This window comes from Cydia strobilella, chromosome 4 (genome assembly GCF_947568885.1).
Source record: "Cydia strobilella chromosome 4, ilCydStro3.1, whole genome shotgun sequence".
Taxonomy (NCBI): Eukaryota; Metazoa; Arthropoda; class Insecta; order Lepidoptera; family Tortricidae; genus Cydia; species Cydia strobilella.
In genome coordinates this window covers 10,281,102-10,302,596 of record NC_086044.1, presented here as the reverse complement: position 1 = coordinate 10,302,596, position 21,495 = coordinate 10,281,102, and the positions used below count along the sequence as shown (strand labels likewise).

The 21,495-nt window shown below is 38.5% G+C and overlaps 2 protein-coding genes across 2 annotated transcripts in view; one reads left to right on the top strand and one right to left on the bottom strand.

Annotated features, from left to right (window-relative positions):
• Nucleotides 1–5,800, bottom strand: part of LOC134740954 (adenylate cyclase type 8) — a 49,355-nt gene extending 43,555 nt beyond the window's left edge. The window contains exons 1-8 of the mRNA XM_063673626.1: nt 5,178–5,800; nt 4,943–5,092; nt 4,752–4,867; nt 4,029–4,140; nt 3,816–3,943; nt 3,028–3,186; nt 2,652–2,790; nt 256–354 (exon numbers count right to left, since the gene is read on the bottom strand). Of these exons, the coding sequence (XP_063529696.1) occupies nt 256–354; nt 2,652–2,790; nt 3,028–3,186; nt 3,816–3,943; nt 4,029–4,140; nt 4,752–4,867; nt 4,943–5,092; nt 5,178–5,723 (1,449 nt within the window). The 5' untranslated portion in view covers nt 5,724–5,800. The remainder of the gene's footprint in view (nt 1–255; nt 355–2,651; nt 2,791–3,027; nt 3,187–3,815; nt 3,944–4,028; nt 4,141–4,751; nt 4,868–4,942; nt 5,093–5,177) is intronic.
• A 10,369-nt stretch (nt 5,801–16,169) lies between these two features.
• On the top strand, nt 16,170–21,493 carry LOC134740953 (integrator complex subunit 2). The gene is made up of 8 exons (XM_063673625.1): nt 16,170–16,354; nt 16,548–16,846; nt 17,323–17,696; nt 18,073–18,257; nt 18,425–18,773; nt 18,854–18,926; nt 19,064–19,247; nt 19,546–21,493. Exons 2-8 carry the CDS (start codon nt 16,557–16,559, stop codon nt 21,460–21,462), a joined length of 3,372 nt encoding a protein of 1,123 aa, XP_063529695.1. The 5' UTR covers nt 16,170–16,354; nt 16,548–16,556; the 3' UTR covers nt 21,463–21,493.
• The last annotated feature ends 2 nt before the right edge of the window (nt 21,494–21,495 follow it).

Sequence of the window (21,495 nt, the reverse complement as noted above, 5' to 3'; positions counted from 1 at the left end):
AGAAGCAACAAAGTATGAGCGCTTATGGTATAGCATGGTTAAAGATTGTGCTCGAACACACCTAATGAAACCGGCAGTTAGAGTGAGACTTTTAAAGCATTCGGTCGTATCTAGACTAGAGCTAAGTAGGCTAGTGCAGCCCGTGAGCCTAGTGCCCCAGTGTCCTATTTATTTAGGCTCGTGGAGAGGTCGCGGGGTGGCGAGGGGCGCGGGCGCCGGGCGCCGGCCGCCGCGGCGGGAGTGCACTCAACTCACCGAGTCCTCGTCGTCATCTTTGAGATCGGACATCGTGTCGGCGGAGTCGCCACCCTCCACTGCCTCGCCCTCGGGTGCACTTTTGTCCTCCCCTCCGAACTAGATGACAAAACAAAAACTATAAATGCATACCTACTCATCCGACTTTCTCTAGCGCTAGCGCATACGTAATTAGTGCACTGCATGCACTGAATGAAACTGGTGTTTTATGCACTGCATCTTAGCAAGCATTTAAGTTACTAGATATTCGAGTCATTTGCTGGAATAAAATTAAGTCAACATTTTACATCATTTAACAAATTAAGATAATTTAGGTCGCTTTGACTTGAGTGCCTAAACGCCTGGACTAATTTTGCACCATGCCAGTTTTAGCTTGAGTGTAGATTATGTAGGTATTTAAGTTACTTTACATATGTACTAACTACGCCTCGTACTCTTACTATATCTCCGTAATAACCATTGTTTTTATTTCGAAGATGCGTTTGTAATGAATAATAACTACATACCTAAGTATTAGTACAAGGTTTTCAATATTCAATATGAACATATATTATAGACTTTAAGAACTACCAAAAAATAAGAAGTAGACTAGTGAAGTATAACATTTTCGTAAAAAAATTCAAAAGTTAATGAAAAAATCTCGACGGTGATATATTCTTAGTAGGCCGGCCAATCAAATTAGATCCAAAAATAGCGTTTTGAGGAATTAATTCCTAGCAAAATGGAAATTGTTTTAATACGTCAAGTCGTCAAGTCTGTGACTCCGGAGGTAGCCCGTACATGCTATTTTGCTACAGTTCACTCTCTAATACAGTACGGGGCGGAGCTCTGGGGGCGCTGCGCTGAGAGATTATACAAAAAAAAATGTGGCGGCCATTTTTTACAACTGACTGACTAAGAATTCATATTAAGGTACGTTCCGAATCCTCAGATATCAATGTTTATCATAATTAGAACAAATTTTCCGACGGACGTACCGTTTTCGATCTACGAGCAAAAAAACTGAAAAAGAGCAAAAGCACACCTCCTAGGATGGATCAAACTCTGATTACACGTATTTAGGACCAAATGAAGGTTTAGGTATTAAAACAATTTCCAGCTTGCTGGGAATTAATTCTTGGAAAAAAATAATTTCATTGGCCCATAGTAGGAATTTATATTATATCATTTATATGTATACGATTTGTGGCATTACTTTGTGAACTTTATAATAATCCTAAACGTTTAGTCACCAACCACATGCGAGCCTTGTTCGACGTGGAACCGGTACCGTCAACTCCTTCGGGCCTTAGAGGTCTGTGCGATAATATTTCCAAACATTTGAGATCTTTGCGCTCATTAAATGTACCTACCGAAAATTGGGATCTCGCAATTATTCACATGCTAGTTAAAATGTTAGACAGTCGATTGCAATCAAAATGGGAAAACAGTGTTGATTTGAGAAATTTGCCTTCGTTGCAGGATTTCAAAACCTTCCTTCCTTTTACCCTGTTAATCCAAGTGAATGTTTGTGAATCAAATATATGTTATATAATATTAGTTTATACATAAAATACCCAAAATTGGTAGGTGTCTCTATTTCGGAAATATAAAAAAAATATATTGAAAAATTAAAAGTGTAAATTTTACTACTTATAAGGATATTTGGATCTTTTTTAAATAATACATCTACATAATGTGTATGTTACAAAAAAAATCGGTTCAGTAGTTTAGATAAAAAAAAATTAAAACCAATTTTCTTTTTTTTTCTCAAAAACCTGCAGCATTTTAGGGTTAATATTTGGTGAAATGGCATATTACATCTAAGCTGATAAATTGGCAAAACGGCAATCAATTTGGCTTCTGGGGCCAATGCCCCATACAAACACGGCTATACCCTTTGGCCATGTGATCGTCTAGTTAGTAGTTAGGACCATTAACCTGGACATTAACCTTGAAAGAAGAGAATAAGATGTTAGTGGCGGAAAGGAAGATTCTGCGAAAGATTCTGGGGCCGACAAGAGCGGATGATGGGAGGTGGAGAGTCAGGAAGAATAGGGAGATAGAAGACCTGGTGTCCGAACCCAACATTATTGGAGAGACCAAAGCGGCTAGGCTTTAGTGGCTCGGACACTTAGAGAGAATGGGAGAGGATGGTGCCGATGGTGCCCTGAAGAAATCGTACTTGGGACAACCAAATGGGAGACGCCCGGTTGGACGCCCTATGTACCGCTGGAACGACGGAGTTGCCCAAGACCTGCTCAACCTCGGCCATGGCGACTGGCGGTGGCGAGAGCTATCGCAAGACCGAGAGACATGGCGTGATCTGGTGTCGGAGGCCAGGACTCACTTTGGGTCGTTGCGTCACCGTAGTAAGTAATTAAGTATCTGTATGACCTTATGTATGTGCCACTTACCGGTTTGAGCACTCGGACAATGAAGTAAGTCTTGATGCCGGCCAGGCGCAGCATCTCCTCGCGGCGCTCGCCGTGCGCCGGCTCCACTTCAAACTCGTCGTTTAGGAAACTTAGAGTCACTTCCGATATGTGCACGCGCCTGAAAATATATAACCTTTGAAGTCTTATGTCATCATCGTACGTATTATCTAACTTTGTTTGTAGATTTATTTATTTTACCAGTAGGTAAATAAAATCCTACTCCGCCTGTTTAATTTAGTGGCTTATACATATTTCGTATTACTGTTTAACGGTAGTTAAAGACCTACTGTACTGTGTTGAAAAGCTCTCGTCTAAGTAAATTGGAACCACATAGTGACTGTTTCATCATTCTCACCCCGCCATCCCACTGCTCTCCATCTTGTTGGCTAGCTCGACGTCGCGCGAGTAGACGTCGAACTGCCACTGCCGCTGCCCCAACACTCCTGCCAGCACGGCCCCCGTGTGGATGCCCACGCGCATGTCTACTGGGGAGTTTGTCGTTTGCTGCACGTACCTATTTATAAACAACAAGTATCATTTAGCGGTTAAGTTGGCATACCTCATTTAAACATACCCTACATTTTAGAAGTAAATAAATAACAAATTAAATAAATATTATTGGAGAAATCTATCAAATCTCATAGAAAGACAACACTTTACGAATCACGTTATTAAATTCCATAGGTACCATAAAGTATGTTTATTTAGCTCAGTTTATGGTACCTATGGAATTTCTATGTTTTATTTCAAGGTCCAATGACAGAGCAATAAGTAGATATTATATTTATTTAGTTGTTTTCAGAATATAGGTAATAAAGTTTCATACGAGAGTAACTACAACATGTACCTACATGAGATGCCAAAGTAACTTTTAGTGAAAAGTGTATCTAGTAGTAAATTTTACTATGTATTTGACAATGTTTGTGTTTGTAATCTTGTGGTAATAAGTATCACGAGTTTCACTTTGTGACTAGTTACAAGCTGATAAATAACATGATGGGATCGTATCCCTTATATGTATACAGGACCGAATTCGTCAAATATTACCGACACTACCGACATCGACAGGGTCTTCAATTTGCAACACGCAACCGAGCTACTTACAAATAATTCCCCCATTTCAATAAATGAATATGTACTTACTTAATAGCTTTAACCATGGACAGGCCCATATGGACACAAAGGACGGCGTGATCCGGTTTTTCTACGGGGGCGCCGCTGATACAGTAATAACAGTCCCCGAGAATTTTGATGCGTAGTTGCTGATATTTCTGAAACAATCTTTATTTAATATCGAGTCATGCAAAATGAACCAAACAATACCTAAACCTAAGTTGATGTCTAGTATATAATTACCTCTGCCAAGCGATCAAATCGAGCAAATAATTCATTTAAAATTGCAACAAGGTCTTGCGCCGAATATGTAGATGAAATCGCAGTAAAACCCACAATATCCGCATACAGGATGCTGTATAGAAAAGATAATATTAATTTTGCCGAATAGGGCACTAAAAATAATCTCGTAATTGCAATATAAGTTTTCACCTCAGCAGCTCGAACAAGCCTACTTTCGTCACTCCCTGGAGTGAGGAAAGTGCGACTTTCCTCACTCCAGGGAGTGAAACAATGTAGCTTTTTAATTTAGTGAAGGCCATGAACTTCATACTTTTATTTAATTTTTTTTACGGTACGGTCCGGTCCGGTCCGTCTCGTCTCGTCTCGTCTCGTCTCGTCTCGTCTCGTATTGTATCTTATCGTATCGTACATATTATAATACTTTTTTTTCTGCTTATTCTGTGTAATTCGAAATACATTTTAACCTTTTATATGTTCTCACTACTGAGGTGAAAAATTATGTGTGCAACACGAGAGCAAAGTTATTTTACATCTCGTGTTTTTGAGTCCCTCGTTACGCTCAAGATTCTACCTTAGAATCACTCGCTTCGCTCGTGATTCAATTATAGGATCTTTCGCTTTCTCGGGACTCAAAATAAACACTCGCAAGAAAAACCAACTTTCCTCTCTTGTTGCACAAATAACTAATGTAGGTTTATTACAGTAAAAATAGCGGGGAGTTACCTGACATTTTCATGGCGTGACATGTAAATCTTTTTGAACTGCGTGTCAATAAGGCCAAGATCTTTTCGCATCTGCACGGCAACATGTTCCGGAAGCACCGACAGTAATAACCGCTCCTGCAAATAGACCGTATGCTTACTTTCTGTCTAATTTATATTCTGACGGAAAGGCCAGACGATGTTAAACCTCACCTGTTCTTTGCTTTGTTGTTCAATGGTGAGTTTGTCACGTAAACTTCTTTTTGTTACTTTGAATGAACATCGTTGCTGCCATTCGCCGACACCATAAGCGGTTCCGCCCAACAATGTTGCTCCCAACAATAACAACCCATTCGATATTTGCTGTAATTAATTTTATATTATCACTGACACAGTTACATTACACTAGGAAATAAATTAACTAATAATTTACGGTTATTGCCTTTACCTGTAAACTGAAGTCGTCAGGAAGTTTGTTCTCCGTAATCATTGCGCTGTAGTATTGTATCAATAAATAAGCGGTGAATGAGATCGTGCTATAGAGTATCAGGAGCAGGTAATGGAATGGTAGCGCGGCTAGCGTGAAATATTGGAGCAAGACAGCCCAACCAAGCAATTCGTTATAAGAGTCGCCTAGTCGCCGAGACGCGCTCACTAGTAGTTGTGTCCAGAGCGCCAGCCAAGCCACGTGGTTGAGCGCGAGCCTCGCGGGGCGTATCGTTATGTAGACTAGGGCGAGGGCGAGGTTGAACAGGAGCGCGAGGGTAACGGAAGTGTAGGCGAAGCCCAGGTCGCGCTCGCCCGGCACGAGCGCCGCGAACGCCTGCAGCAGCACGCCGGCAGCCAGCAGCCGCGGCACGGCGCGCTGCCGTTGCCGCTGCGTGTACGCCGTATACAACTCCTCCTCCTTCCGTTCCGAGAAGCCCCATGGTGGAACCAAGCATACCCGACATGAAAATTTATTCAGCGCCCGCGCTTGCATCGACTTCTCCATTGTTTTCACTGCATCAAACTTAATGTACTTGAGAGGCACATTATCACTTTATTTCACCACTACAAATTTCCATAATTCACTACGCTGACACGTGTAAACTGGAAACAGTGGAAACTAACAGTTGTAAAGCTATTACAAGAATTCAACTCCTACATAAGCGGTTTTATTGATTATAGGCAATTTTAGTATAAAAATAGAATGAAATAATCGATTAAGGAAATCACCGGTATTCATTTGTCGATATTAAATTATATTTATTAGTGAACTTATTAAGGTGCCCATTTGGTAGATGTAGGTTTATGGAGAAAATTCAACATGTTTATCGTGCAAACATACTGTGGCTAAAATTTAATGTGGCTAGGTTCAGTGCGTCAGAGTCGTCAGAGATCATCATGCGGAGACTTTCCGTTACCGCCGTCTGATCGAGGACGGCTGTGTAATGAATAAATTACACGCTGAAACATTGTTCCGATGGCCGTCCATTAACTCGACTGTCTACTGACCGGCGTTTTGTCCGAACACGAGCTCTCGATACATACACCTACCTACTGATTTCAATATTGACAATCGTTACGGCGCACGTAACTAAGCGTGACCGTGAAACCAGCTAGCCTCTTTTAACAACAAGTTATTTGTTTCAGTGATTTTTCATTGCCGTGCCAGCATGCCAGCGTTTATGTCATATTATGGAATTTCAATGTATACCACATTGAACAAAAGATGCACAGCAAACCTTTTAAGTGGCTTAAATAAAATCCATTTAAAGCTTTTAGCCAAGTACTAAAAATTAAGCATGAAATTAAAATATATTACAAAATATTTTTTCACGTTCTCTTCCTCGCTTGTAAGTAAATCTAGGACTATTTGCAGCAGTTGGCTTACAAGCGCGTCCGAATAATTGAGAGAAATATAATAGAGATTTAGTATATTATTAAAAATACCGCTGTCCGCTCTACCCTACTTTAGTCCGTAAAAATAATCCGTCACATGACACATAAAAAATATGTTATAGTTTGTCAAAGGTCTGTCTCATTTCAAACATAGACAGAGAGAATCATACTATCTTTGTCTTACACTAGTACTAGCACCCAAAAGAAAGGGATAAGTATAATTTTCCTGGTTGTTACTGACTGACAAATTGGTTTGACCAACTATATACAATAACCGCATTATAAACGCAATCGAAATACCGTACCTACTTTCTACTTCAGACACCTTTAATTGTAGCGTTTATAACGAAAATAACGAAATTACAACATTAACGAAATTAGCGCTGGAAACTAAACCGTATGTACCTATCAGGTACATTTTAAATAAGGAGCGACGGACTGTGTGTAATTAATTACAACTACTATCTTTATTTGTCCCAAAAAGGACGCAAGATTTGAAATTGATGAAAAACACATTTTTTTTCGTTATAATATATTTGTATATAAAATCTTGAAATACATAAAATAGGGTTGTTTGTGGAATAATACGTCAGGCAAATGTCCTCCTAGGCTTTGCTGGCACATACGCACTCATGACAAAATTTTCTATGACCATTTTGCATAGATGCAGCTGAATTTCTCCGATGTAGCGTCGAATTTCCTCTTTTAAAGCATGAGTGGTTGTGGGCTTATTAGCATAGACTTTAAATAACCCCATAAAAGAAGTCTAAAATCTAGGGGGGGTAATTCTGATCACCGAATCGAGAGATCACACGACTAGGAAATGTTTCATGCAGTAATTGCATCGTTTCTCGGGCCGTGTGGCAAGTGGCAGACGGGGGTCTTGTTGAAACCACATTGCTTCCACATCGATATTTTTACTCCTTTTTTACCAAACCCTTACTAAACATTCAGCTGTCAAATAGTTTTTTTAGGGTTGCCAGCACTAAAATACAAAAATGGCGGCAAATTGAAATCTTGCGTCCTTTTTGGGACACCCTTTATTAAGTCGATTTCTACGTCAAGGATGCGTTGCTAAGGATTGTCGTAGGAAACAACATTGCCTAACTACGTCTATTATTAAGAAACTTATATGTCGTAAGATAGTTTGCATTAGTAAACATGAGATCCGAACACCTGTAGTAGGTACCGATGCCGATGTTACCGAATGCAATTTTGAATAGATAGGTAATATTAGTAATACTAATGTAGACTATATAACCACAACCATACAAATCCACGCGTAGAAAGTCGCGGGCCACAGCTAGTAGTGTATAAGTATGTATTATCTATATATACCCATAGTTATTAGATAAAGAGGGATAGTAGCATACTAATGACTCTTATTATGCAAGCTAATGAGTTTGTATTATTAAGTACCTAATGACACTAATCATTCTAATTAATTTGTTAAATAAAACCTCAGACACATATTCAAGTCTCGTCTAACAAAAATTAAATTTGTTTTTAGCACTAGCGTCTCTGGCACTACGGTTTACCAATAAAAAAACCGGCCAAGTGCGAGTCGGACTCGCGCACCGAGGGTTCCGTACTTTTTAGTATTTGTTATTATAGCGGCAACAGAAATACATCATCTGTGAAAATTTCAACTGTCTAGCTAACACGGTTCATGAGATACAACCTGGTGACAGACAGACAGACGGACAGATATCGGCCTATCAGTTGTTCGGAACTGTCAAATTTTTGTTCTAACTGACAGGCTGATATCGTCCGGCAGCTTGATAATCAGTGGGCCCCTTTAGTTTCAACCCTACGCTGGAAATACAAATACCTACACACAAACGGACTTCTGTACGGTACCACCAGTTTGATATTGAGATATTCGATAGCGTGTGCATAACTTACTTTCTATGCATCTCGCTCGCACACATATGCTGATGTATAGAAAAATTAGAAAGTAAGTTACGCAGACGTTAGCGAATTATGTCAGTTTGACACTGGTAAGGCCACAGACCTAAAATTTATGGGTAAGGCAGTCGTGTACAGTCGCCATCAGATATATCGGAGCGGCCAAGGTGCTCAAAAATATCTGAACACGCACCTAGCGCCTTGACAATAGAGGCGTGTTCAGATATTTGTGAGCACCTTCAAATCATAAGCTTCTGGTTTTGCCGTAGACTACTCAAGTATAAAGGTAATGGTTTTGAATTCGATTGGAATAATCTCGGGACCGTATCATTATTTCCCGATTGTTTAGACAATTGCTTATTATTTGTTTAAAATAAACTGTTATTCAGCTCTACTTGGTTCTTGTCTGCCTACAGTCAAATGCTTGTTTCATGAGGGTGAAGTTTGCATAGGTACAGTGATTGTACGCTCCGTGATTGTTGCGCCATTTAGGGTTCTACCTAAATTCGACATTCCAAGCGTAAGTTGAACAACCAATTGAGCTAAGACCCTAAATGGCTCAACAATCACGGAACATAATTAACTACCTACTAATAATTAATGTCATTACCGGGTCTAACGCGATTAAATTTCATTATTTTTTTTCCGACGTTTTAGTTAGGTTGCACTAAGCTGTGGGCACGGAAGACTGACGTCCCAGTAAAATGTCAATTGAGATATTGGTAAACAACACTAAACTACCCGATATTAGTTTATATAAATGTTCGGGGTAGACAAATAAATGTATCTATCTACCCGTTTCTGTTTAATGTTTATTGTGCACGACACGACACAAAACAAACGACACAGCGTTAGACCCGGCAATGACATTAATTATGTGCACAAAATGCGAGAGCTTAAAGTGTTATATGATTGTTTAAGTACCTACTTAAACAATCAGGGTAGCTGTATTATCTAGGTACATTTTTATTGAGGTGTGCAATTATAGTTCAAGGATTATAGGCAAAGTTGTAACCCCTCGTGCTAATTATCACCCGAGAAACCGAAAGATTGAACCACAAGCGTAGCGAGTGGTTCGAAAAGTGGAACCTTAAGCGTTGCGAGAGACTTAAGGCACGAGGGTTAAAGAAATGAAGGGAGTGTTTTAATGCTAACTGTTTTAATGATTAAAATTCGATTAATATGTAAATTTCTTTTTTTCCTCGCAAGTGTGGTGAGAAACGTCGTATGAAACACGTGTGCATTGGTCATTACACACATCTGCTTTCTAATGGCGCGCGCACAATCGCCTCGTGTGTAATGACCAACGTAGCACACATGTATCACAATATAATATACTATTGTATTGTGTTGTATTGTGTAATAATAGGCACAATATACGTAAAATTGTAAACGGAATGATAATGGAATGTCCTGATCTGATGACAGAACTAAAATATCGCCATGGGAACTCTTGTTATAAACTATCGAACGCAACTATCGAATCTACACTCGATTAGCAGCAGTTGACGCCTGCTGAAAAGGAGAGGGGATACCTAACAATAGCTCGTATGTGCCAGAAATTGAAATTTTTACCGAATCTCATGGAAAATGTAAAATATGACAATTTAATAAAAATTGCTTTAATGAGTAACTTTTTTTAGATCATAATTTTAATTTCACGAAACTATTGTTACATATGTTACGTTTATCACTATTTTTAAACAGATAGATCTTCTACCGAACAGACAGCTCTATATGTTTAAATAATAACTTGCATGAGTGAGAGAGGTGTTTTATTAATTAATGGTAAAATGTTATAAAATGTGTAATGTGTACATAGTTACATGACAATTTGTTAGGTATGTATATCATAGCAAGTTAAATATTATACGACGAGAAAGGACAAAACTAATTCCTATTTATTTGAGGTACCTACCTCTCCACTGGCGAACTATTTCCTTAACATTGAATGTTCCACTTAAAGAAAGTCAAAAATCAAGTTAGGACAGTCTATTAATGCTTTTCTGAAATAACCTACTTGTTAAAATGACTATAGAGTTGTGGCTGAATCCAATTGTATAAAAAATTACACATTAAACAGTATTATAGCATGTTTCAGTTAAAATAAAATGTTAATTGTTAAACTGGGTAATTACATATTACAGGCAAGTTTTTTATTTTGCTCCATTCATATTGAAAAGTAACGCAAGGATTTATTGTTCATAATACACCAGATGTGTAAAGTGTTTTACTTTTACTGTAACCGAAGTTATTTTATAGTATTTCATGAATAAATAATCAATCGGAATAGATGTTCCCAGGAAGATTTGGCTTACTGACTATCGAACGCTGTTATACATGGATTTCCCGCCGATTTTTTCAGGTGATGTAAGCAATTTTGTAAAATCCTATTGACCCACAAATCTTCTTAACGTATTTTCGTAGATTGACTTGAGATAACGAAAAGAGGGGTTGTCCTTCTTTGTTTATTTAGGATGTTAATGTTAATGGAATGATAATTGTACGAGATATTGAGCGCGTCGGTCGGTAGGGCGCGCAGGTCGAGGCGCGAAGGTGGTGCGCGCACGTGCCCGCGTGCGACTGCCGGGCCGCCGCCCACCGCGCCGCCGCGGCCGCGGCCCGCGCCCGCCCGCGCAGCGCGCCGCCGCCCAGACCGCTACACTGTACACCACAGTCACCACACACGTACCACCAGCGCTTATTTCAATAGTTATTTGAACAACAAGAGAGGAAAGCTTGATATTTCTTCGAGTGCTTATTTTGAGTCTCGTGCAAGCGAAAGATTCTATAATTTAGAATCTTCAGCGTAGTAAGGGATTCAAAGCGCACGAGATGTAAATAACTTTGATCTCGTGTAGTACATACAACTTTTCACCTCAGCAGTGAGAACATATTAAACAATCTGAAAAATGTTATCCTTCGTCATCACTTTTACATTCAGATATTTATTCCAATAATTAAGTTTAATTACCGCAATCAAACACAAAAACAAAACGAAATAAATTTCCGTGGAAATGACGAACATCACTGAACATCGACACTTCAATCGACAACTTTTTTTGTAAACAAAAACTTTGTAAATACTTGCGGATACTTTAGCACAATCGAATTAAGTCTAACCTCGAAATCCTTCCAAAGATATGAAATTTGGTACGTATGTTAATTAAAGGTCTCTTTTCATGTCCACACTATTTGACATTTGGGGACCTCGAGGAATCGCAGCCATCTTGGAAAATGTGTACCATCCTGGAGAAATTTGCGTTTTACTCTAAATACACGTTCTCTATGAAAATATGGTGTAAGGCAACATTAAAGCTTATTAAATTCTACACAAAAAAGTCCTAGATATCTTTGCGGAAAAAATACATCTTGTTATAGAAATTAATAGCTGAACCCAGATTTAGCGCTTGTACCCTTTCAGTGGATATTCTCTTAATATGAAACTTGGAGGAATATGAATTCCACTTTTGTCTATACATTTGTACACGTTCTACCCCAATATCAACATTTTACTCGACTGCGACGTAGGGTTATGGGTTTAAATACTGAAAATCAGTACATCCTGTAGCTCAGGATACTGGACGGATTTTTTTTAATGACATATCGGTAGATTCCTCTTGGCCTTTGCAACCTGTTTACACTTGTTTTATTAAAGAAAAATCAATACAGCCGCCCTGAGAGGACGCCAAATATTAAATCATATTTTTACTTCTAGCGCCTAAACTATTGAGTGGATTTCAATAAAATAGACATCAGTAGATCCATAATTGGTACACGAGTGCTATGCAATACAAATTTACTAAAATAATGGAGGAAAAATGTTTAGGACTTAAAAATGTGACTGCAAAAACAGATTTTAGGTCTTAAATGGGGTTAAAACAATAGTGACAGTAATGAAATTTGACACCTACAATTTCAGGGATCCCTGTTTGCGTATCATAAAATTGGAGCTTCGGGGACCACGGGGATCAAACGCCATCTTGAAAAGTATGTCTTTTGGTTTTTCTGTTTTTCTCGGAATATCAAAATAAAAATAAATATAAAACCTTAATAAAACGAAGTTGCAATATACCTCTTACCAAAGAGTTGCAGTTCATTTATTATTCCGATATGAAATAAAAGAAAGACATACACTGGTATCACTGGTATGCACTGGCATTGGACTGTAAAGACAGTAGATGTTGCTATTTGCATCCTGCATGGTAGGCGAAAAAACAGCGAGCCAAAAGTACCATCACCGGCCATAATAAAAGTGATGTGGTTTATTGCAACTGAGTATTGTAGCCACAGGCGAAGTTAAAAATATAGGCTTCAAATAAGGTATTTCGCTTAATAAGCGTTTTATTGTAAGGTAAAACGCTGCTATTAAGCTTCTGTACCGTTATTTGAAGCCTATTTCATATTTGAGACGTGTCTGTGATCGCCTGGTGGTCAGAAAACGCCAATGTGACTCATTTATATTGATAAGTGAAACTGGTGGAAACAACGAGTACAAGTGCACTTAACAATTGCGGGTACATGGATGAATGTGAAATAGACTAATGGACTAAGTGTGCAGTGACATATTTTACTACACCTAATTATTTATAGGTGGGTAAGGAGGGTTGTCAAAAACTGAATGTATATAGATATCAGTGTGTTTATTAAAAATAATTTTGTGACAACATTATTATAACATTGTTGTGTTATATAATATTGTCTTCGGTTACCGCGATAGTTACTCATGAAATAAAACTATGAAAACGGATTATATCGCGTATATTGAATTTATAATACATCCCGACAAACGTCGAAACGTCGGGATGTATTATAAATTCAATATACGCGATATAATCCGTTTTCATAGTTTTATTTAACATTATTATATTCTTTATTTCATCCATCCCACAAATGTATTCAGGTCATAATTTGTGTTTCTATTCTTTTTCAATATTTATTATTGTATTCAACGTATTTACCTTGCAAAGAGGAAAATAAACCTTGATTGTGTCATTCACCCAGGTAATAATACCAGATATTAGTAATGATAAGGCAGGATACAATTTATTTTACAGGCACACAAAAACGAGTTTTCAATATATTCCTCCGAGCCTCACTTGTTTCTTTTCAAAAGTCTTAGTATTTGAGGCAAGTAATTAACATGTAAAGTGCACTTGTCACCAGTGTAAATGTGATCAGGGCTTTCGGCAAATTAAATGTTTAACTGATTAGCTACCTTTATATTCCAGCTATTGTAAAATCTTGAGTAACAATTAGATAGTGAATGATATTATGTTGACAAGTTAATTTCGGTAGGGCTATAACAACTTTCTGTTGCCCACCTGACGGTTACCAAAGCCAGGTACCCAACATGAACTCTCTGCAGTTGTGTAGGTACAGTGCTCAGCTATTCAGAATGTAAATGCCCTTGTTATATATAAAATTAGTAAAAAACAAAACTTTTCTATGATAGTCGCTATGTTGGTAAAGTCTAACTCCAGAGAGTATTCCAAAATATTCTAGGGCCTAAGCCCATACTGACGAAAAAATAAAAAGAAATAGAATATATAGGAATATAAGAATAAAATTAATATTTACGTGGGGTTCCCATACAACAAACGCGATTTTTTTGCGTAGGTAATGGTACGGAACCCTTCGTGCGCGAGTATGACTCGCACTTGGCCGGTTTTTATATTGATAGATGAAAACCGCATGAAAATCCGTGCGGTAGTTACGCGAACATACATAAATACAAACCAAAGAGGATATTATAATAAGATAGAGCGGTACTGTCATAGTAAATTTTGTAACCCCAGTAAATTCACTGCCATCTATCGACAGCGACACACCTTAAAACTAAAAATGAAGATTTATAAAAATACGATAAAATGTATTTAAATATGGATAAATGATTTTTTTTATTTGCATTAATTATTTTTATGATTTTGACCCATGTTCTTTCACTGATATGCGTTAAAATTGTTAAATAACAAACGAAACCGTCAACGCCATCTATACGACAGTAGGCCAAAGCTAGTAGCGCCCTCTGATCGAGAATCAAATTTTCTTGATTTTCGAGGCACGTTTTTTCCTTAGACTGTATCCATCTATTACGGAGTTATATCTATCTTTGATACAAACAGACAGACGCGGCGAGTCACTTTGTTTTATAAGATGTAGTGATTAGTCGAGACTCGAGACCGCCTTAGATTAAAGCGGTCTTGAAGTAGGCCACATTCCTGCGCGTGGTAACAATAAAGCACTCTTCTTATTAATGCATGCACCATTCAATTATACATCCCCAGTCAGCATTAGGCTAGTTACCTACGTATCGGCGATGGAATCTTCGTTAATATTTTATTATATGTTACCATAATAGTAATCTAGACACGCGGTAGCATGTCCAGCCAAGTTAAAAAAAAAAGGAACTGGCGACGCAGCAACTGTGTGTCATTACACGAACCATTTCAAGCTATTTTTTGAAATTTGGCACATTTGTTCAAGCCCCTTAGCTTATCTAGAATACAAAATTTCATAAACGTAAAGGACCCTCCACACTCATGCGCGAATCACGGCGCGAAGCCGCGAACGCGAGTGTGGACCCTAGTTCGCTAATCAGCGAGCATGAGTGTGGAGGACCCTTAACAAACAGTTATTGATAAATTCACGTTTTAAAACCAGTATTTATATGACTGTCTGACTAACGTATAGTTCGAAAACCTAACCCACTTCCAGATGACCTGGAAACTTGAAATTAGGCAACATGGTAGACTATTAGGTGTATACAGAGGGAAAAATCTGAAAATTGAAAATTTATGAAATAAAACTATGAAAACGGATTATATCGCGTATAGTGAATTTATAATACATCCCGACGTTTCGAACTCTTTACAGCGTTCGCGGTCAACGGGTGACTGAGGAAAAATTACAATGTGCAAAAATACCCACATACAAAAATGATGAACCATCATCATTCCATTTTCATAGTTTTATTTCATGAGTGGCTATCGCGGTAACCGAAGACAATATTAATTGAAAATTTATTGATAATTCGATGGAAAAACTCATATTTTGATAATAATTAAATTAAATTAAGCATTATACTTAAATAACTTTGGGAACAAATTAAACTATTTTATTAATATCTCTATTTACCTGTTAGTTTCCATTCTCACTATCTCACACAAGCTTGGAACAACACAAAATGTGTAGACAAAATACTTGCACACGACGCATGTAAAGCCTGACCAGGAATATATGATCACGCGCCATGTTGCGGAATTTCATTGGAACTAAATTTTTCATACTAAACTGAACTGTCGCCACATACATGAGAATAACAGCGCCCTCTTGACAATCATCACATATTTCTGGTCGGCTTTTAACACGATACCGTGTACACATGAGTCACAGCGCGAAACCGCGATTCGCGCACGAGTGTGGAGGGCGCTTAAGGTCCACGACAATATAAATCACTGTCGTAAGTCGTAAGCAATAAAATCGTGCCTCAATGTAGTATAAAAGTGGAACACCACGAGTTTTATGGCTGTATGGTAGCACTCTAACTTCTATGCTTTGAAGCTTGTATTAAAAAATACTGCTGTCACTGTCAATGTCAGATCACGATTTTCTGTCACTGTCACCTTCTCATTCTTGTCAAGCTGCTGACGCCGACGTCGCCGACTGCTGTTTTAGCATTGTTTTATGATTTTTTTATCTTTTTAATATGCCTGGCTATCATTAAAAATTTAATACATAATGCAGTTACTCGGATTATGTAAATAGATAATAAACTAAATAAATGTGACTGGTTGGTTGGTGGTGTGGTGGACAGCGCGGAGTTCGACATCGGTAAATATTTCACGTAAAATGTTACCAAAACATTGTATCTAGAGTGCGGAAAGATAAGTCGTGGAATATCAGGGAACCTATACATTCTATGACTTCTCTTTCCGCACAAGCTTAATTTACGCTCATCTAATTGTGCCGATTAGTGGGGGTCCATTCATTTATCGTTTCACATCTCCAAATACGTTTGTTTCAGAAGCTTACCATGGACATAGAATTTATGAAACCGGTGCAACCTCACGTGTTCAAAGCATTGAAAGATTTAGACATAGAGAGTTTGACAAAATGTACAACTGATGAAATAAGACCCATAATACCATGCTTGGTTCGCATGGCCTTGATATCACCATTAGACATCACTAAATCCTGTGCAGAAGCAAAGAAGGATATTTTAACATTACTCTCTGGTATAGACCTTGTCAACTTCATAGTTTCACTTTTATCTATTGAGTTCCATACATTAGAAGTTGATGTAAAGAAGGAACAACAAATGAGGTGAGGATATTTATGTTTGTTGCAGCATCAGATTGATAAGGGCCGATGCAAGTATGCATAACCCTTCGTCTGCCTTTGTCACAATATGCTACTGAATAACCTAGAAACTGTAAATTACAGTCTAAATTGTGTGGTACGTATACGGGACAAGGCATACAAAATGTTAATTGCCATGTTAAATTATCACTACATTCAAAGTGTTAACCTGTAATATTTGTATTCAACAAGTCAAATAGTGATCAGTTAAAATTTAGTATTCATGTTGCCAAAGCCATAAAGCTGATCTAATGATGAAAAATTATTTATGTGATGATCATGTAATCCTGTTATCCCTTATTAGGGACATAGGGCTTGCAGAAGAATTTTCCATTTGTCGCTATCGTGAGCGGCGGCTACTTATAGCTTTATTTAAATGTTTTTGTTAAAACTTGTCCATTTTATAATGATTTTAAAGCTATTAATTGTTTATCTTTCAGACAGAAAAATGGATCACAATACACAGAATCTTTCCTTGTGCAAAATATAGTGAATGGCATTGCCAGCGACTTTGAGCAATCTGATTCACCAAGAAGAGTTCGACTGGTTCTTTCAGAGATACTTCAAATGCAAGCACAAATAATAGAATACAACCAGCACAAGAACACAAGTATCGAGTGTGCAATCAAACCATCTGAGCTATTTGACAATGATGTCTATTTGGAGGAGATCACTGATGTTATCTGCATAAGTCTTGCAGAACTACCAAATTTGCTTAATATTTGTGATGTGGTAGAAGTTTTGCTGCATGCTAATAAAGGCCCAATCATAATATCATGGGTGGTTGCTAACATGCCGGACACATTGCAAGAAGGTATAATGTTCATTAAGTTTATTTCTTGAAATGCCTTAATAATTGGCCCATATAGTGCGCCTGTAACAAAACACTGCCCTCAGTCGTCATTGTCACTGGTTGAAAACTGGATGGACAATCAAGTTTTCGGCGATTCTCGTGGACACCAAGTAGGCATTAACTGAATCCACAATAAAAGATTTATTTACTCTTTCTTATATAAATAAGAGAGAGACAGTTAAGACAAATATCCATGTTCAATATTTGCTGTAGGCCCTCAGATTGTAAATGATAGTTAGACCCTGAGGCCTACTCACTAATTACAATATTGCAGAACATACATTAAAAAAATATTATTTTTAATATTATATACATTAAATTACGTTCATTTTTATAGTTGTCGAGTCCCTGGTGGCAAACACAGAGAGAAGTGACGAAGGTGGCATAAGGGCAAAAACCCTCAGCACTCTTTGTGCAGTCTGCCCCTACATGGCGGCATCAGTGAGAGCTAAAGCTGCTGCAGCATCGCGTCTGCCAGCCCTTGTCATAACCCTCACCCTTACGCACCATGAAGATGACCTGGTAATGATAACTTAAATACGCGATTCAGTCCCGTTTTACAATTTAATAATGTGTAGAAATCGTGAAAGTTTAAATCAGTGTATAATAAACAGTTTAATTATAAATGGAAAATATTTATTCGCCATGTTGAGTGTTGTTGTAATCCACTAGTGCTATTTTCTTTACAGGTGTCATTTATGTCTGGATTACTACTTGGATCTGATCAAACTACGAGGGCCTGGTTTGCAACATTTTTACGTAACTCTCATAAACGAGGCAAAGGGGATGGCCACGCCGCACTCAACAAATTACGTCAAGAGCTTTTAAATAGACTAAAAGTGGCATCTGCTGGCGTTGATGCCTCTGCGCTACTAAGATTATACTGTGCCCTTAGAGGAATTGCAGGGATCAAGTTTCAAGATGATGAAGTGGCAGGTCTCTTAAGACTCGTCACTCAAAAGCCACCTCCTACCCCAGCTGGAGTTAGATTTGTCTCTTTGAGTCTATGTATGATCTTGGCTTGCCCTTCTCTAATGGGTATGTACTGCTTTGACATTGAATGTATGTTTTGTGTTGAGTTTGTAACAAGTTTTAATAATATTCATTCTACTTTTCAGCCGCAGTTGAACATGAAAAGAAAGCAATAGAGTGGGTCCAGTGGCTTGTCAAGGAAGAAGCGTATTTTGAAAGGTACTTGTTTTGCTCAATTGAAACAACTTACGTTCTTGCAAATAAGCCTTATTACTAATAATCTACTAAACTGATAGATGGGTCTGAAGATTTTTCATCAGCCACACAAAAATAAATAACATTTATTCATATTGCAGCAATTCAGGTGTGACGGCTTCATTTGGAGAGATGCTGCTTCTGATAGCCATTCACTTCCATTCGGGACAACTGGCGGCGGTGGGGGAGCTGGTGTGCGCCACGCTGGGCATGCGGGTGCCGGTGCGCCCAAATGGCCTGGCACGCATCAAGCAGGCGTTCACTCAGGAGATATTCACAGAACAGGTCTGCTCTACGTTTAGGTTTATCTCATGGAGTCTTATCTTTGGCAGAGAATGCCTCATAGCATTAAGTTCGCCTTTTCAACGAAAAGTATTCTGGTGTGCAATAAAGATTAACTAAATAAAACAGCCTAGTAAATTTAAGGTGACACTGATCCGACAGAGTCATCAGCAATAGCCCAAAGTGTAAAATAATTTAATTTTCAAATACACCATCAACATGTTAGGTACATTTTACCTCCGTTAATTCAGCATTCCAATTTCAAGTGCAGCAAGCATTTGTGTAATTTATTTATTTTCAGGTTGTCACAGCGCACGCAGTGAAGGTGCCAGTTACCGTAAACCTTAATAGCAACATCGCCGGATACCTGCCCGTGCATTGCATTCATCAACTATTGAAATCGCGGGCGTTTTCTAAACATAAAGTACCTATTAAAACGTGGATTTATCGACAGATCTGCAATTGCACAGCTCCTTTACATCCTGTCATGCCCGCCCTAGTTGAAGTGTATGTTCATTCTATATTAGTAATAAACAATAAAGGCACCAATGAGTACGTAAACAAACCTATAACTGAGGAGGAAATCCGGAGAGTATTTAGAAACTCCATATTCGGTGCAAATTTTGACGCCCAAAAGAAAGTTTTTCACGTAATGGAAGTGGACAACGGAGAATCATCAGCAGAATTTAATTTGGAAAAGCCGACGTTAGCCTCCCAGTTGCTACTGATTTACTATCTGCTGCTTTATGAAGACGTGAGGCTGTCAAATGCTGCGACACTTCAGGCCAATGGCAGAAAAGTAAAGAGTTATTCCGCCGCTTTCCTGTCGGAGTTGCCTATAAAGTATTTGTTGCACCAAGCACAGAAAGATCAAATGAGTTATGGAGGGCTCTTTAGCCCCCTGCTTAGGTTACTGGCGACGCACTTCCCTCAGTTGTCATTGGTCGACGACTGGATGGACGATCAAGTTTTCGGCGATTCTTGTAGACACCAAGTAGATGTAAATCTAACTGAATCCTCGATAAACGAGGCATTCCAAAATATTGAAGAAAATCCATACAAAACTGGAAAGGTTTTAAAAGCAATGTTAAATAAAAACCCAATTGACATATGGCCGTTTGCCGAAATGTTTGTCCGTTACTTCAAAAGCGTACTTGGAGATAAAGTACCACGTCACATTCAGGAATTATATCGAGAGGTATGGTTGCGCTTGAACACTGTGCTACCAAGATGTCTCTGGATTATGACTATAAATGCTCTACTTGATATTAGTAGCATTAAAAGCGTAACGATCACGCAAGAAAATGTATTGGTAGATCCATTACAGGTATTACGTTGTGACATAAGGGTTTTCAGATGCGGGTCTATTTTGAAAATCATACTCAGAATTTTAGAAGCGAGTTTAGCTGCTTCCAGGAGTCAACTTAGCAGACACTTGTTGGACAAACCTTTGGTGGAAAAGAGTGGTCAGCTCACGTCAGAAGCCGAAAGGGAAGAGTTGAAAAATGCTTTAGTTGCTGCTCAAGAGAGTGCTGCACTTCAAATATTACTAGAAGCCTGTCTCGAAACCGAAGAAGACCAATCGACGCCAGAATTGATGTGGTCATTGCGTGAAGTTAGAAGTATTATTTGTTCTTTCCTGCACCAAGTCTTTATTTCGGAACCATCACTTGCTAAACTCGTTCATTTCCAAGGATATCCCAGAGAACTGTTGCCGGTTACAGTGCAAGGTATACCTTCTATGCATATTTGTTTGGATTTTATTCCAGAACTGCTTAGCCAAGCTTCACTTGAAAAGCAAATATTTGCTGTTGACTTGGTGTCCCATTTGTCCATTCAATATGCGCTACCCAAGGCTATGTCCATAGCACGACTGTGTATCAATACCTTATCAACACTATTGTCCGTGCTGCCGAGCGACCTGCGGCTAGAACTCTTCCAACCGGTCCTGAAATCCCTAGTAAGGATATGTACCGCGTTCCCCTCGCTTTTGGAAGATATCACATCATTATTGCTGCAGCTTGGACGGATATGCGAATCCCAAGCTTCCCTTGGTCACTGCTGGAATGACACCCAGATACTTGGCGAAGGCGCTTACGTCACATCTGAAACGCAACCTAAAAGCAAAGTTCTAGTAGCCGAAGTTCTTTGCAGAGATATTAAAGTAACCATGTCTGAAATAGTTCAAGCGGCCCTTTTAAATGATAAGATGTACTAAATAAAGTAACTCATAAAATAAAGTATAAGCATG